Source organism: Crocuta crocuta, unplaced genomic scaffold, assembly GCF_008692635.1.
Source record: "Crocuta crocuta isolate KB4526 unplaced genomic scaffold, BGI_CrCroc_1.0 scaffold118, whole genome shotgun sequence".
NCBI lineage: Eukaryota > Metazoa > Chordata > Mammalia > Carnivora > Hyaenidae > Crocuta > Crocuta crocuta.
Genome location: NW_027551558.1, coordinates 8659384 through 8676569, shown reverse-complemented (window position 1 = coordinate 8676569; position 17186 = coordinate 8659384). Strand labels below are relative to the sequence as shown.

Here is a 17186-nt window from a genome sequence, read left to right as displayed (position 1 = left end):
AATACAATGATCCTATAGAAAAAGCTACAGAACTAAAGGTCAGTTTAGGATTACCGACTATAAAATCAACAGACAAATATCAATTCACTTCTATATATTACCAATGAATAACTGAATTTTTTAAATACCATTTAGAATTATATAAAAAATATAAAATACTGGAGATAAATCTGACAAAAGATGTAAAAGACCGTTACACTGAAAACTATGAACTATGACTAAGAAAACTTAAGACCTACACAGGTAAAATGTCCCTTGTTCGATGACTAAATATTAATACGTCCATTTTCCTCCAACTGATCATACATTTAACACAATCCCAATCAAGTTCCCAGCAGTTTTTGTTACAGAAATTGATAATAGGACTTTACATTCTTAAGGAAATGTGAAGGGCCTAGAATAGGCAAGACAACTCTGAAAATGAAGAACTAAGTTGGAGGACTAACACTATCTGTTTCAGTAATTATTATAAAGGTAGTGAAGAGAGTACGGTTCTGGAACCCAGACAGACAAACAGATTATTGAAACAAAAGACCAGATATAAACCAATACATGCATAGGCAACTGATTTTCAACAACTGCACTAACAACGCAGTGAGAAAAGAACAGTCTTTTCTTCTTTTGACCGGATATCTCCATATACAAAAAAGTGGACTTGGATCCATGCTTTGTCCCATATGTAAAAATTAACTCAAAATGGACCACAGACCTAAATGGAGTACATAAAACTATAAAACTTCTAGAACAAAGGAGAAAATATTTGATACTCTGAGTTAGGCAAAGATTTAGATATAATACCAAGAACATAATCTATTAAGGAACAACTTGATAAACTGGAACTTAATCAATTAAAAACTTATCTTCAAAAGACAACCATAAAGAGAATGAAAATACAAGCCACAGACTTGTTGGAAATCACTGCAAACATATACCTCCAGAGAACTTACAGCCAGAATATCTCAGGAGTTTTCGAATCTCAGTTAGAAAACCAATAATGGGGCACTTGGGTGGCTCAGTAGGTTAAGCACTTGACTCTCTTGATTTTGGCTCAGGTTGAATTATCTCACAGTTCATAAGTTTGAGCCCCACACTGGGCTCCTCACTGACAGTGCAGAGCCTGCTTGGGATTCTCTCCCTCTCTCTCTGCTCCTCCCCCCACTGATGTGTGCTCTCTCTCTCAAAATAAACTTCAAAACAAAAGAAAACAGGGGCCCCCGGATGGCTCAGTCAGTTGGTTAAGCATCCCACTTTAGCTCAGGTCATATCTCATGGTCTGTGAGGTTGAGTCCTGCATTGGGCTCTGTACTAACAGCTCAGAGCCTGGGGCCTGCAGCCTGCTTGGATTGTGTCTTCCTCTCTCTCTCTCTCTGCCCCTCCCCTGCTCTTCCTCTGTCTGTCTGTCTCTCTCTCTAAAATAAAAATAAAAATAATGCAATGTAGACATGGGCAAGATCTGAAGAGCTTCTTCACCAAAAAAGATATATAGATGGTAAATGAGCACATGAAATATGTTCACTGGGGAATAACTACTTTGGAAAATAAAATTAGGAGGTTCTTACATATACACCTACCATATGATACAGATATTCTATTACTAAGTATATACCCAAGAGAAGTTTTATTTTTAATAGCCAAAAACTGCAAACACCCTTAGTTTTATCAAAATATGACAGATAACAAATCATGGTTTATTCATACACTGGAATACTACCCAGCATAGGAAACAAACTATTGATATACATGAGAAGTTGGATGAATTTCAAAGGCACTGTGGTAAGTCAAAGAAACCAATCCTAACATTATTGTCCCAAAACTATACATACTGTATGATTTCATTTACATGACATTCTCAGAAAGAGAAAACTATAGTGACATTTCTGTCACACATCCTCTGCCAGGGTTTAGAAGTGCGGACACAGGGTGTGACTATAATGGCAAAGCACAAAGGAGTTTTGGGGGTAATGCAACTGTTCTGCATCCTGATTGTGGTGGTAGTTACACAAATCTATACATGTGTTCATAGGACTGCACACCACACACACATACACAAACACACACAAAGTTCAGTAAAACAAAAATGTGTTAAAGTAGCATGCATACTCTCTATACACATAACACAGCCATATTCCCTCGGTCTTTTTCTCCTTCTCTCCCTTCCCTTCTCTTTAGCTCTCTTCTGCTTCCATTTTGCAATGTATTTGGGTAATCACCATCAGACTCTAGAGACCTTCTTCATTCTGTTTTATGTGTGTATGAGTGTATAATAATAACTCACTATGTGAATATAATTTATTCAACTACATATGGACATTTAGGCAGTTTCCAGGGTTTTTCAATTACAAATAATGTTATGCATACCTTGGTGCGTATGTATCTGTATGTCAGAAGTGCATCTTCAGGGTAGGTTCCTAGGACTGGGGTTGCTAGGTCAAAATGCTACATACATACGTAGTTATGTCAGATAACATTCCAAATTTCATTCCATTAAGGTTGTACCTTTTTTGCATTTCCACCAGTAAAGCTGTGCTTTTCCACAGGCTCACCAGAGGGGTTATCGAGCTTTTAAACTTCTGCCAATCAGATAAGTGAGAAATGGTATCTTACGTATTTTTTCTTAGACAAAGATTTGTCAATTTTTAAATAAGCATTTTAAATAACAACTTTATTGGGATAGAATTCACATATTATGTAATTCCCCATTTAAAATACACAATGAATTGTTTTTAGTATATTCACAGAGTTGTTCAATCATCAGCAATTCCAGAACATTTTCATCACCCCCAAAACGAAACCCCACACCTTTCAGCAGTCTTCTATTCCTCCCTCCCAGCCCTAAGCTTTCTGTCCCTACTAATCTACTTTCTGTCTCTAAGGACTTGTCTATTCTGGACATTTTGTGTGTGTGGTCAGGCATGGTCTTTTGTGACTGGCTTTGTTCCCTTAGTATGTTTTCAAGGTTTGTTTGTATTTATAGCCTGCATCAAAATTTTATTCTCTCTTATGGCTGAATAATATTCCATTTTATTTATCCATTTATCAGTTGATAAGACATTTGAGTTATTTCCACTTTTGGGCTATTAAGAAAAATACTTCCATGGACATTCCTGTACAAGTTTGTGTGCACAGATGTTTTCATTTCTTTTGGAATATACCCAGAATTGCTGGAACATAATGCTTTCCTTAGCATTTTGCAGCACTGCCAGCCTGTTTTCCAAAGAAACTGCACCATCTTATATTTTCAATAGCAACATATGACATTTTAATTTTTCCACATCTTCTCCAACACTTGTTATTATCTGTCATTTTTTATTACAAGCATATTAGTAGGTGTGAAGTGGTATCTCATTTGGTTTTGATTCGTATTTCTATGATGACTAATGATACTGAGCATCTTTTCATGAATTTACTGTTTGGAGAAATGCCTTCTCAGATCCTTTGTCCATTTTTTATGGGTTGCATTTTTTCTATTGAGTTGTTAAGAGTTCTTTTTGTGTTCCAGCTACGTGTCTCACGTCAGGTATGCGATTTACAAAACTTTTTGCCCATTCAGTGGGTTTTTTCACTTTTCTGACATCCTTTGAAAACATAAAACTTTTTCATCTTGATGTCCAATTTATCTACTTTTTCTTCTGTTGTTTGTGCTTTTGGTGTCTTATCCACCAGGGAAACTCAAGCAGAGGCTCAATGTCTGTGGCAGGCTAAATAATGGCCACTCAAGACGTCCACCTCCTCATCCCCAAAAATCTGTGAATGTTACTTTATGTGGCAAAAGGCATTTTGTGGATGAGATTAAACTAATGATTTGAGACAGGTGGTCATCTTGGATTACCCAAATGAGCCCAATGTAATCACACTGGTCTTTACAAAAGGGAGGCGGATCAGAAGGTCAGAAGGCGATGTGACGTGACGATGAAAGAAGGAAGCTGGAATGAATGAAGCAGGACAGTGGAGTGAGAGGAGCCAAGGAATGCAGGTGACCTCTAGAAGCCCACAAAGGTGAGAAAACATTCTCCACCAAAGCATCTAGAAAGAACACAGACCTGCCAATATCTTGATTTTAGAATTCTGCTCTTCAGAACTATAAGTGATTAAGTTGACATTGCTTTAAGCACCTGAAGTTGTGGCAATTTGCTACAACAGTAATAGGAAATTAATCCAGGGTGCAAGGTTTTAGTTGGGGGCCGGTCATATAGGCACTCTCCACCTAACACATTCTAGACTCCCTGAAGGAAAGCAGGTGTGTAGCATAAACCACATGGACTTAACATCCACTTAGAAAATTTCTGTTCTATTCCACTTATCTATTTATATATCAATACCTTACTTTTTCCAAATATATAATGGCTTTATAGTATATGTTTTAATAACTGCCTATGCTAATCACACCTCATAACTTTTCTTTTTCAGCATTTCCCTAGCATTCCTACATGTTTATTTTTCCATATAAACTCTATAAAAAGTTGTGTTGGTATTTTTTAATTGTTCATCTGTGTTAAATTAATGTTAACTTAGGGAGAACTGACACCTTTATGATGTTGAGTTCTCCTACCCAAGGGCAAGGAATGTCTTTCCACTGTTCAAATCTACTTCTCTGCCTTCAAGAATGTTTTAAAGTTTTCCTCAGATTCTGCATAGTTCTTGTTATTCTTAAAACCACTTTTTGTTGTTGCTATTATTATTGATAGCTTTTGAAATATTTCAGGCATTGCAATATCTGAAATATTTCAAAAGCTTTTAAAGCGTCTGGTAGAAAGAGACAGAGAAGAAAGAAAGAGAGAGAGAGGGAGGGAGGGAAGGAAGGAAGGGAGGGAGGGAGGAAGGAAGGAAACCATAAACAAAAATACACACATTGGGGCGCCTGGGTAGTTCAGTCTGTTGGGCATCCAAGTCTTGATTTCGGCTCAGGTCATGATCTCACAGTCATGAGATCGAGCCCCAAGTGGGGCTCTGCACTGGCAATATGGAGCCTGCCTGGGACTCTCTCTCTCTCTTTCTCTCTCTCTCTCTCTCTCTGCTCCTCTCCCCCATGCACTCTCTCTCTCAAATTAAAATAAAATAAAATAAATTTATGCATTAACTAGAAGGAGCAAATGTGAACGTCTGTGGGGGTTAGCAGCCCAGGTTCAATGGGCATCCATGGACAGGTTTCGAGAGGGAATAGAAATGTGGGTTAGTTGACCAAGAGAGTTGAGTGGAACTAAGTTAAGATAATTGTTTCTGTAATTCGAACAGCCAAAATCAATAGCTTAAAGTAAAAAACAAAATAAATAAATAAGAAAATTTGATCTGATAAAGCATAACATCTATCCCTAATAACTCTTGAGACTAAAACTCTTAAAATAAGAAATCTTCTATTATTGAGAACATCTAATTCCAATCAACTGCCACAATTATATTTCACAATTAAACACTGAAGGTATTTCCCTATAATGACCAAAAGACAGGGCACCTGGGTGGCTCAGCTGGTTAAGAGTCCAACTTCAGCTCAGCTCACAATCTCAGTTCACGAGTTCGAGCCCCGCATTGGGCTCTGTGCTAACAGCCCAGAGTCTGGAGCCTGCTTCAGATTCTGTGTCTCCCACTCCTGCTCATGCTCTTTCTCCCTGTCTCTCTCAAAAATAAATAAATATTAAAAAAAAAATTTTTAAGACCAAAAAAAGGTTAAGTAGGCCCACTTTTTAACCACTCTTGTTTAAGTGTTCTAAAGCGCTAGCCAATGCACTAATACATGCAAACATATATGTTAATATTACTGAATAACTACACTGTTATTCAATCATTTGGGGCCCACAAAAATGGCAGTTTTATATAGTTCAATGTGTGTGTGTGTGTGTGTGTGTATGTGAAAGGAAAATAAATAGAAAACATTAAAAATGATGTCAAGTTCCAAATTTGCCTAACATTTTAACACAATCCTAATCAAAAAGCAAATAGAAATTTTAAATTTTCTTCAAAATGATTTTAGTGTTTGTAGAGAATGAAAACAAGGTAGACCAGAAAATCCTTTTGGAATAACAGTAATTTAGGGGGAGGTAATGACCTGCCAAGTCACCTAATAAAATGGACAAAATAATCAGGAAAAAAAATAGATCAAGTAACTCATCCAAATATATAATAAAATTTGCATAAAAAAGAAAATATTGTGTACAACTCAATAAGCGGTATTAAAGCAACTAATCATTTGAGAAAACTAGATTCCCTACCTGATAACAAAAGATTGATGACTTACAGATTTTCATTTAAAAATAGCAATTACAAAGAAAATATTATTGGTCAATACACTTTATGCACAAGGCTTCTTACACATAACAACCATAAAGGAAACCATAAAGGAAATAAATGTTGGCCAATAAATTTTATAATAATAATAAATAGAAAATTAAAATATAGAGCACCTGGGTGGCTCAGTCATTAAGCATGTGACTTCGACTCAAGTCATGATCTCACAGTTCATGAGTTTGAGCCCCACTTCCAGTAAGCAGGAGCCCTGCTTTTGGGTGAGACCTGCTTCTCTCTCTCTTTCTGCCCCTCCTGGGATTCTCTCTCTCGCTCTCTCTCTCTCTCTCTGCCCCTTGCTCACTTGCACCCTCTTTCTCAAAAATAAAAAAAAGAAATTAAAATATAGAAAATTAAATGCAAATAAAAATTTAGAAAAATGAAATCCTTAATCCTTAATTAAGTGTTCATTTAAGTCAAAAAGGAAAATCCAAACACCAATGGGAAAACTGACAAAAGGCAGGATTGAACAATACAAAAGCAATACAAATAAGCAAATGCATAATAGTATTCAGTCTTACTAGTAATTTTTTAATGTGTCAGGCATTGTGCTAAGAGCTTTTCACCTACCATCTCAGTAAATCTTTGCAAGAACTCAATGAGAAAAATGCTATCATTATCCCTACTCTATGAATAATGAAGCTTAGACACAAAGTGGTCAATCATACCTACCAAAGCCACACAGCCAGAAAGTGGATGACAAGAGTCCAGAGCCACACTCTCAATCACTATTTCCACTTTTCAACTATTAGATCTTAGAGTCCTAGGCAAGGCCATGAATTCTCACTCACTGACTTAGGTAACTCACAAAGCAGTTTTGATATGTTCTTCCTACCCCAACTCCTTGACATACACAAAAGAATGGTGGTTTCCAGAATTCTTTTCCTTGCTGACACACATTTTGACTTCGGTCCATATGTAGTATCTTATCTAGAGTGGCCCAGGATGATACCAGCTAGAGTTCACTCTTTCTGTCTCTGAACTTGAGGTACTTGTTACACCTAACTGCATCACTCTTAACAGTGGTATGAAACCGTGGTTAAGAAACAGTAGCAATTTTTTAAAAAACCAATTAAAACAATGTGACAACTTTTCTCACCAGTTTGGTGAGGACTTAAAAGAAGCGTTAACAGCCAATGAGGGAAAGCGGGCACCTTCACAAAGTATTGTTGAAATGTCAACCGACAGTTTTCTTCAAAGGCAATGTGGCAATATTCTTTCAGAATGGGGAGCAGCGGGCAGGCGGCAAAGGGGGCGAGAGAGAAGGAAGAGAGCTGGGGAGGGCACAGAAACTTAGAAAACTGATGACTGATGTTGGTTCTTTGTACTTGATAGAGTATAGAAATTTTTCTCCATTTACTCATTTGTATTTTATAATTTGTTTCAAAATGCATTTTGTGAAATTGAAAAAAGGTTTTCCAAACTGACCTCCAGACTGTATGTGCAGCAAGAATTATTATATATTATATTGTCCCATTTTACTGGAAATTAAAATTGTGTATCATACTATCACAAGCAAACAAGCAAGCAAGCAAGCAAGCAAGCGCGCACACACACACACACCCAAGGAGCAATGACAGCCACAGAGGGATTGTAACCAAAAACAGACCTGAAGGGTGAGGGAAGAAGGACTGGCACCTCACACAGGGTTAATGTGAAGATTAAATGAGATAAGGCATGTAAAGCAATTAACAACAGTGCTCAATACAAAGAAAGTGCCTGATAAACATTAGCTGTCATCATTAAGTAATTACAACCATTATCAATTACAGGCAATAACTGCTTACATAATATATTCCCGAAATGGTGAAATGTCAAACTTGGATAAACACTATCAATTCAGAAATACCTTTTCTTCACTCTTGTTCATTTTTTTATTGGTCATGGTTCACTGTCTCTCCTACTAAGACAGGACTAAACATATTGAAGCACTTAAAATGATAGGTGCAGGAAGAACATGACCCAGTCCTCAACCCCCAAAAGCTCAAGATCCTATACAAACACAAATAAAGCCAAATGCAGTTGGGAAGAAACTGACAATACTCAAATTTTCCTATCTACAAAAATCTCTAGGATCCTAATAAAACTCAATCTAATTCCAGTCTGCTACTTCTTTCTTACATCTTCCTCTCTTCAACACGAGACTCACTTACCTTTTTTCACATCCAGCCAGAACCCAAGAGAAGCCCGCAGTATGGGGAGATAAACCACTAAATATGAAATAACTCCCCTACATATGAAAGATAACTACTGCTGCATTAGTTCTGAAAAGACAGATTGCCTCTTGGTAGTGCTAACCACTACTTCATTCCCTACTTGCAAATCAAGAAGCAATACTTCAGATGAGTCCATGCCACCAATTCACACAAGCATTTTTTAAAATGATCCAGTTTGAAAAGCACACTGCCCGCTCTTATGCACTGCTCTACCAAGTAACTTTTAGAATGATAAACTGTATTTATAAAGAGCTCTGAGATAAGGTTTAAGTTCTAGACAGCATCTTTCTACTATAAATTCCCTAGAAAAGCATCTGCTCCAATTTAATCAGTACCCCCCTCATCCCCCAAAAAATCCAAGTAGGGCCCTTGCCATACCATGAATTTTGTAATTAACTGCTAATTAACTTGTATCAGTAGAGTTGGCTTAGACGATTTCTCAAACTTTGCTGCTGAGATGGTTTTTTACTCTCCTGTTTTGATGCAAATGTAATACTATAACTATAGAAGAAAAATTTAGTTCTTAAGAACCAAAGTTAGACTGTCATATGATTTTGCAATCATAACTGATTTAGAAAATAGTCACAGATTTGTTAGAACTTAAAAGGACTTAAAATATGTTTCAATTTATAGGTAAGTAATTTAAGGAAATAATTTAAGCATGTAGAATTCTTTGTTTCAAATACAGAGCATGTTTCTTTTCTCAAAAACTACATGTTCACAATGTTTAGTCATATATGAATTGAAATAATCTGTTCAAAAATGCAGGTCTGATTTATAGCAGCATCAAAAATAAAATATCTAAGAATAAATATAATAACCAAGGAGGAGAAAGACTTACACACATTGAAAACTAAAAAAACACTGCTGAAAGAAATTAAAGACAACACAAGTAAATGGAATGACATCCTGTGTTCATGAACTGGAAGACTTAATACCATTAAGATGTCCACCCTATCCAAAACAACTACAGATTCAATGCACTCCCTATCAAAACCACAATAGCACTTTTTGCATAAACAAGAAAAAAAATCCTAAAATCCATATGGAATTTCAAGGGACCCCAAACAGCCAAACCAAACTTGAAAGAGAACAAAGCTTAAGGACTTGCACTTCCTGATTTCAAAATACGTAACAAAGCTACAGTAACTGGAACAATATGGTAACTGCCTGAAGAGACAAATGGATAGAATATAGAACTCATGGGGCACCTGGGTGGCTCAGTCCATTAAGGATCTGACTTTGGCTCAACTCATGATCTCACAGTTTGTGGGTTCAAGCCCCACATCGGGCTCTGCGCTGACAGCCTGGAGCCTGCCTAGGATTCTGTGTCTCCCTCTCTCTGCCCCTCCCCTACTGGTATGCACGCTCTCTCTCAAAAACAAACAGCTGAAAAAATTGAGAACTCAAATAAAACTTGTATATATGGTCAAATGATCCTCATAAAGGATTTCAAGACCACTCAATGGGGAAAGGATGTCTCTTCAACAAATGGTGCTGGGAAAACGGGGCAGTTACACGCAAAAGAGTGAATTTGGACACTTAATCTTACATCTTACACAAAATATTAACTCTAAACTCACTGAAGAACAAAATGTAAAACTGTACAAAATGTAAAACTGTAAAATTCCTAGAGAAAACTGGGGGAAAGCTCCATGACATAGGATTTAACAATGTTTTCTCGAATACAGCATCAAAAACACAGGCAACAAAAGCAAAAATAGACAAATGGGACTACATCAGACTTTAAAACTTCCATTCATCACTATGGAATGGGGAAAAATGTTTACAAATCACCTATCTGATGAGGAGTTGCTATCCAGAATATATAAAGAACTCCTACAACTCAACAGCAATAAAAATAACCCAGTTTAAAAATGGGCAACGGCACTTGTTGGGATGAGAACTGGCTGTTGTATTGAAACCAATTTGACAATAAATTATACTAAAAAACAAAAACAGGCAAAAGACCTGAATAGATATTTCTCAAAAAAAAAAAGATACAAATGGCCAACAAGCATACAAAAAGATGCTCAATTAATATCACTTACAAAAATGCATAACAGAATGAGATATAAGCCTACATTCATGAGGATGGCCGCTATAAACAAACAAATACAGAAGATAACAAGTATTGGTGAGGATGGGGAGAAACTGAACCTTTGTGCACTATTGGTAGAAATGTAAAATGGTACAGCCTACTACGGAAAACAGTATGGTAGTAGCTTAAAAAATTAAAAAAACAGAAATACAATATGATCCAGTAATCCCACTTATGGGTATATAAACTGAAAGAATTAAATGAAGGATCTCAAAGAGACATTTGGACACCCATTTCATAGCAGAATCATTTACAACAGCCAAAAAGTGAAAGAAATCCAAATGTCCATTGATGGGTAAATGGATAAATGGTATATAAATAAAACAAAATATTATTGAGCCTTAAAAAGCAAAGAAATCCTGTCACATGCTCCAATATAATGAATCTTGAGGACATTATGCTAAGTGAAATAAGCCAGCCACAAAAAGACAAATCTTGCATGATTCCACTTACCTGAGGTATCTCAAGTAGTCAAACTCATGAAAAAAGAGGAGTAGAATGTGAGGTTGGAGCAGGGAAGAGAGAAATGGGGAGCTGCTGTTCAATGGACAGTTTCAGTTACGCAAGATGAAAAAGTTCTGGAGATCTGTCCCACAACAATGTGAATAATACTTCATACTACTGAACTGTGTTCTTAAAATGCTTAAGATGGTAAATTCCATGTTATGTGTTTTTTACAATTATAAAGAAACAAACAAATAAGGCAAGTTTGACACTCGATCATGACAGACATGTCAAGGATCCTCTTAGACAGCAGGGTTTTTCAGACCTTTGCCATAAGTACTACATGCAACAAAATGAATCATGAAAAAAGTCAGGGCTTTCTAAAAATCTTTCTAAGGCAGTCACACAGGAATGAAAGAAAAACTGATCTAGTATGGCAAATTAAACTAATGACCACCTAATCCAAAAATGCCTTCCTAAGAATGAACAAAGCACTAGAAATGGATTTTTTGGAGCTGCTGGACCTCTAATGGAAATCTCAAAGAGATTTTTCCACTGTTAAAAGCTGATGCCACTACCAGCCTCTGGATTATCTCCAGTTCCTTTTAATCAGGGCCAGTTTCTGAGAATATTCCATATATCTAGACTAACTTGTCACACCAATCTAAAACTAACGAATGTTCACAGAAAGCAAGGTAGCCTAAATCTTAACCAAAGAATATATCAGAACCTAAGAACAGAGTCAGTAGCTTTCAATACCAAATATCTGTTCCCCAGATTACCCATTCATGGGTTTCCTCAATTTCCTTTACAGAATGTACATGATCCAGAATGGCCTATGATCATTTTAATGGTAATCAAGTCAATAGTGGGGCGCCTGGGTGGCTCAGTCATTTAAAACATTGAACCACAGCTCAAATCATGATCTCACAGCTCATGAGTTCGAGCCCCACATCAGGCGGTCTCTGCTGTCAAATGCAGAGCCCGCTTTGGATCCTTTGTCCCCACCTCTCTCTGCCACTCCCTGGCTTGCACTCTCTCTCAAAAATAAACAAACATTAAAAAAAAAAAAAAAGTCAAGTGACATGGATATATATTCGCAGCTGTTGTTTTAAAAAAAAGACACCTCGCTGGAATATTTAATACATTGCTTTTGCACAAACTGACAGTTCTGTTCTTTCTCCAGTTGGTGTACAATAAAATCTACTACCTTAAGAACTCATCCAGGATTATACGGCTTGGTCTAGGAACAGATGGCTTGGGATGGAATCCTGGCTCAACCACCTACAAACTCTTTTACCTTCAGAAAGCTACTTAATTTCTCTGTTCCTGTTTCATGATCTATAAACTGGGGTTATATAAGAATCTGAAATCTTAAAATCCAAAAGTTACAAAAGTATGGTATACATAAATGTGTATCACTCAGTTACAATGGAAAGCAACATGCAGGAAAGAAAAAAGTGGTGTCACCCTATGTCTTATTACAGCAGACTTCTCAATCACACCACAACTGAGTCAGAGTTTTGCCTGTACTCTTGAGTCTCAGCCCAGGTCTCAGGTATTGAGGGAAGATAAGGTCATTTGAGGCAAACCTTCATTTAAAACTGAATGCCTGCTATGTACATAATACTGCTGTTGACAGAGGTTCAAAAATTCCAGTCTGGGTGAAGAAATGTTCCCCATAAAATAATTAAAGTAGCTAAAGGTGTCAAAATGAATGACAGATGAGTAGCAAAAACAATGCAAACAGAGATAGAGAAAGTGGAGAGGTGAGAGCCTACCGCAGCGCCCGCAGGCTGGAGGCCATTGGGAGAGCCAACCAAGAAAGTGAACAGGCATTGACACCACTTGCTAAGTGGTCAAAAATGAGACCAATGTGGCAGAGACAATAATCACATCATTAACAAAAACTGGGAAACCAGAGGTGGTGCGAGATAATTCTGCCCTGGACATGTGCAGTGGTGTGCCAGTGGCTGGACACGCATAGGAAAGAAGACATCCAGTGGGCGGCTGGAGAGCAGTGACTGACAACTAAGGCAGGATGACAACCAAGAAGTACAAAGTCATAGAAACGAAGAGAGACAAGTTCCAAGAAGCAGCTATCAACAGTGTCTGATGCTGCTTAGAACAGATAGGGAGGAAAAATTCAGCCAGAGCAAAAGGGCCTCTCTGTCTGCCAAGGCCAGTCAGAAAGCTCAAGCCACATGCAGGATGAAAAAGAATTTGTAAAATATCAAGCACTCAGCAATGATTTAATTTGTCCCCAAGAGGAGTCTGGTTTATTACTACTCTGGATGATAACCAATTAGATGATTTTATATCTACTCCCAAAGCTGATCTTTTTGGCAAGTGTCTATGAGGGCCCACTGAAAGGATTATAAAGAGAAAGAAAATAGTCATTAACAAGAGAAAGAGAGGACACACTTTTTCCAACTATAGGATTCCAAAGCTTCTGGCAGTAGCAAACAGGTTTTAGTAAAAATAAGCCAACAAAAGTTCATTAGTGAAGTAGTATTAACAAAATAATATTCTACTTACCAGGCTCTAAATTAAAGAGCAGCCACTCCACCACCATACAAAGGATTAAAATACCCCACTCTTAAGAAAATCACTTATAAAAATATTTTTACATTATAAAATAATAATTTGATTAGAAAAAGTAAACACTACCCCTAATCAATTCTACCTTCCTAAAACAAATCTCCTAATTACGTTTTAATCTCTTCTGGCCTTTATTCCAAGTATAGGATTTTGTTCACATGCTTTGTAGATAGAACACTTTTAGACAAAACACCCTCCTCCTGCATCTGTCACAAATACAACTTAAAACACAAATTTCTGCACAAAACTAACGTATCCTGCAAACAAATTGAAAAGTCCTAATAAACACTATCAAACTCTGCCTTGCCATTAATAGCCAATTTATGAAAATACATGTGACACTGAAATTTAATTTGCCACAGGCTAACACAATCATATTCCTGAAAATCTATTCAAGTTTATATGTATTAGATATATGAGATGTAGCTTTCTATATATAATAAATTAAAAGACAACCATGCCTTCCTAAAACCCATTTCACAATGAAACTGTATTACCTGATAGATGATGTTTGTTTGTTTGTTTGTTTGTTTTTTTAAAGCTCTTATTTGCTGGTCACAATGAGCAGACTTTTTTAAAAAGTTTTTATTTACTTATTTTGGAAGAGAGAGAATGAGCAGGGAGGGGCAGAGAGAGAGAGAATCCCAAGCAGGCTACTGTCAGTGCAAGAGCCTGATGCAGGGCTCGGAGCCATCAACTGTGAGATCATGACTTAAGCCAAAGTTGGATGCTTAACAGACTGATCACCCAGGTTCCCCACAATGGGCAGATTTATAAATAGAATACTACTAAAAATTACATGTTTAGCATATGCACACATATTTTCACTATATATTTTTATCATATTTTCATTACATACATCACTGTTCTCAATATCTAGATCTTAGCTCCAAGAAAAATCTTGACACCAATCCAGGATTAAGTGAGTTATTTGTAGTAATTATAGTAACTTCTACTCTCCCAACTCTTTCAAAATCCTTACAAACTATAGAGCACAGCCAAAACATTCTCAAAGGTCCCTTTTCTCTGAAATAATAACACTACTAATGAGCAGTAAAAATGGCTGTTAAGATATAGGAATGTTAAGACATCTAGGATGTTAAAACAAGGAAATGGCTCATGCTTCTGACATAAGGAAATTAACATCTAGTCCAAACATTAAAAAAAAAAAATTGCATTGGGTAATGCAATTAGCTATTTCTGCTGTTTTTCTTCAGCAGACAATGAGTTTTATTTTGTTTTGGAGATTTTCTAGTGATATTCTGCTGTAATGGAGGAAAAATATATCAAATACAAACTACTCAGAGAACTATCATTAATATTACAGGGAAATCTTAACTTTGAAAGATTACTAGTTTATACTACTAAAATAAACACAAAAAATCCTAAGGGTGTAAACTGACAAACTGAACTCAGCCACCTTCAAAAATCTGCCCAGACTTCTTGAAAAAACTCAACAGCACATTTTGGGGGCAAATGCTAGATTTGTGCTCCATCAGGTGCCTAAACTCGTGGTATCACTCACAATCACGTAAGAAAATCAATCTCCTTTCATCTACTTACTCAAACAAAAACAATACTAAAGTTTCATCAGGAAGAAAGCTTAAAGAACAGGCCATTTTTGGAGCAACCTTTGCAGAATATTTTATTAGAACCAGATTTTATCTATGATGGGCAGAGGCTTGTGTTCTGTATTAATATAATTACCAACAATAGCTTGACTAGCTAGTTTGTACATTCAAACTGTTCACACAGACCCAACATGGGCCACAAAAGATGTTTGATTCTGCCAGGCCACTGATGGATTCAACCACATCTTTTCATACTTTACACCCTGGCAAGTAATTTTTCTCAACTGAGCCCTACATTCATGAGTGGAGAGGTATGCTAAAACTTATAAACAAACAGGAAATTAGCAAATATAGGCTGACATCTTGCAAACAAGGGAGTTCTTATCTATACACAGAAAATTTGCATATATAAGGCTGTTGGGGAAAAAAAGCAGCAGAAAGATAATAAACCTGAATGTTTTACAAGACTCAATCATTATTTTATTTCCCTGAGCTAATGGCTCATGAAGACAGTCATTCACTCAAACAAATGTTAAATCCCTGCTGTGTACCTGGCAGTGTACAAGGCAAGCAAAGGAACAGAAAATGAAGGGCACAATACCTGCCAAAGACTACCTGAAACAAAAGGAGACTTCCCCTTTACGTTGCTGTACTGTTTTAGCTTTACTAGACACAAACTATAGGCCAGCCTGTGTTGGGCACCATAAGCACACAATAGTAACAATCATCTAACTGCAGATCTGTAACCAATCAATGAACTAGGACAATACCAGGCCCCACTAGTCCTAAAACAGCAATATTTCATTCCGGAAATAATCTTGCCTCTGTCGCTTAATTCTTTCAATAGATGGCAATTCTCTGAATAATTTCCACCTATGTTAACCCAGACTGAGGCAGCTTATGGAGTTAAATGAAAGAATGTAATCTTTTGAACAAAAATTGAAAACCAGTAAGTAGAGGCACATTTGCACTTCACGTTAATTTGGTTTGCATTTAGCCATTGCCTTCAAAAATGATAAAAAGCAAGGGAGTTTAGTCCTAAAGCAGAACATCACTCCGAAAGTTACAGTGGCAAGACTTTATTTTCTAATAGTGGCAGTTTAGGGTGAAACGGAAGCTAAACTAACAAGTTCTGCTTAGCTTTTTAAAAACCATTCTCTTCTAGTGATTTCTTTGTGAAAGCTCCGTGACCACCCATTTCTCTAGGCTCAAAAACAGGTAGTTCCAACACAACCACAGATTTGGTCCTCTGGGTTGGTTACAAAATAATTTTTACCCCTATAATAGTACCAGTTTTACAGTCGTTCAATACTAATGAGTTTTTCTTAAGGAGGGGTCAGCCCTTAAGTAAATTATAAAGGCTTGCCAACTAGAAACGATATTTGTTTGTAAAATCTTTCACGTTAAAGATGACACCTGATCTTAAAACAAATTAAAAATGTAAACAGACTTCCAAGATCTTACTAGAGAACTAAGCGGAACTGTATTATGTATATAGAATTGCTAGCTAAACGATCAGTTCTGAAAAGCGACAAAGGAGAGGAAAGGTGAAGAAACAAGATTCTTCACCAAGAAATGTTTGAACCAATTCAAAGTAAAATTGTGTTAAGCTATGTTTTAAAGCCTTTCCACCAGTCTTGCTATTTTTACTACATTTTAAAGTGAGCTCTGTGTGCACGCCGTTATGAAAACCGCAAGCAAAGGAGGAAAGTGTCCTAAAATTTGTCCATTAACAGCAATCAAGTCTACAGATATGCCCCTCCTACATAGTGGGCCAAGTGGCAAGAAGATACGAGAACTCAGGAAGTTTTGAAATGGCAGTGACAGGAGTCAAGGTTCGGGAAGGCAAGGGGAAGGAATCACGGAGAACAAGAGCAACTCCGTACGGCCAACGCCACGAGTTGGCATCCGAACTCCAAGTTCCCGGCTCGGGACGGGACTCGAACGAGCAACTTCGCGCCGGACGGAGCTGCGCGC

The 17186-nt window shown here is 37.0% G+C and overlaps 1 protein-coding gene across 1 annotated transcript in view; it reads right to left on the bottom strand.

Annotated features, from left to right (window-relative positions):
• TMEM131 (transmembrane protein 131) overlaps positions 1–17186 on the bottom strand; it is a 234482-nt gene that overhangs the window by 216701 nt on the left and 595 nt on the right. Inside the window, exon 2 of the mRNA XM_077749192.1 lies at positions 17073–17178. Coding sequence (XP_077605318.1) covers positions 17073–17178 — 106 coding nt within the window. The remainder of the gene's footprint in view (positions 1–17072; positions 17179–17186) is intronic.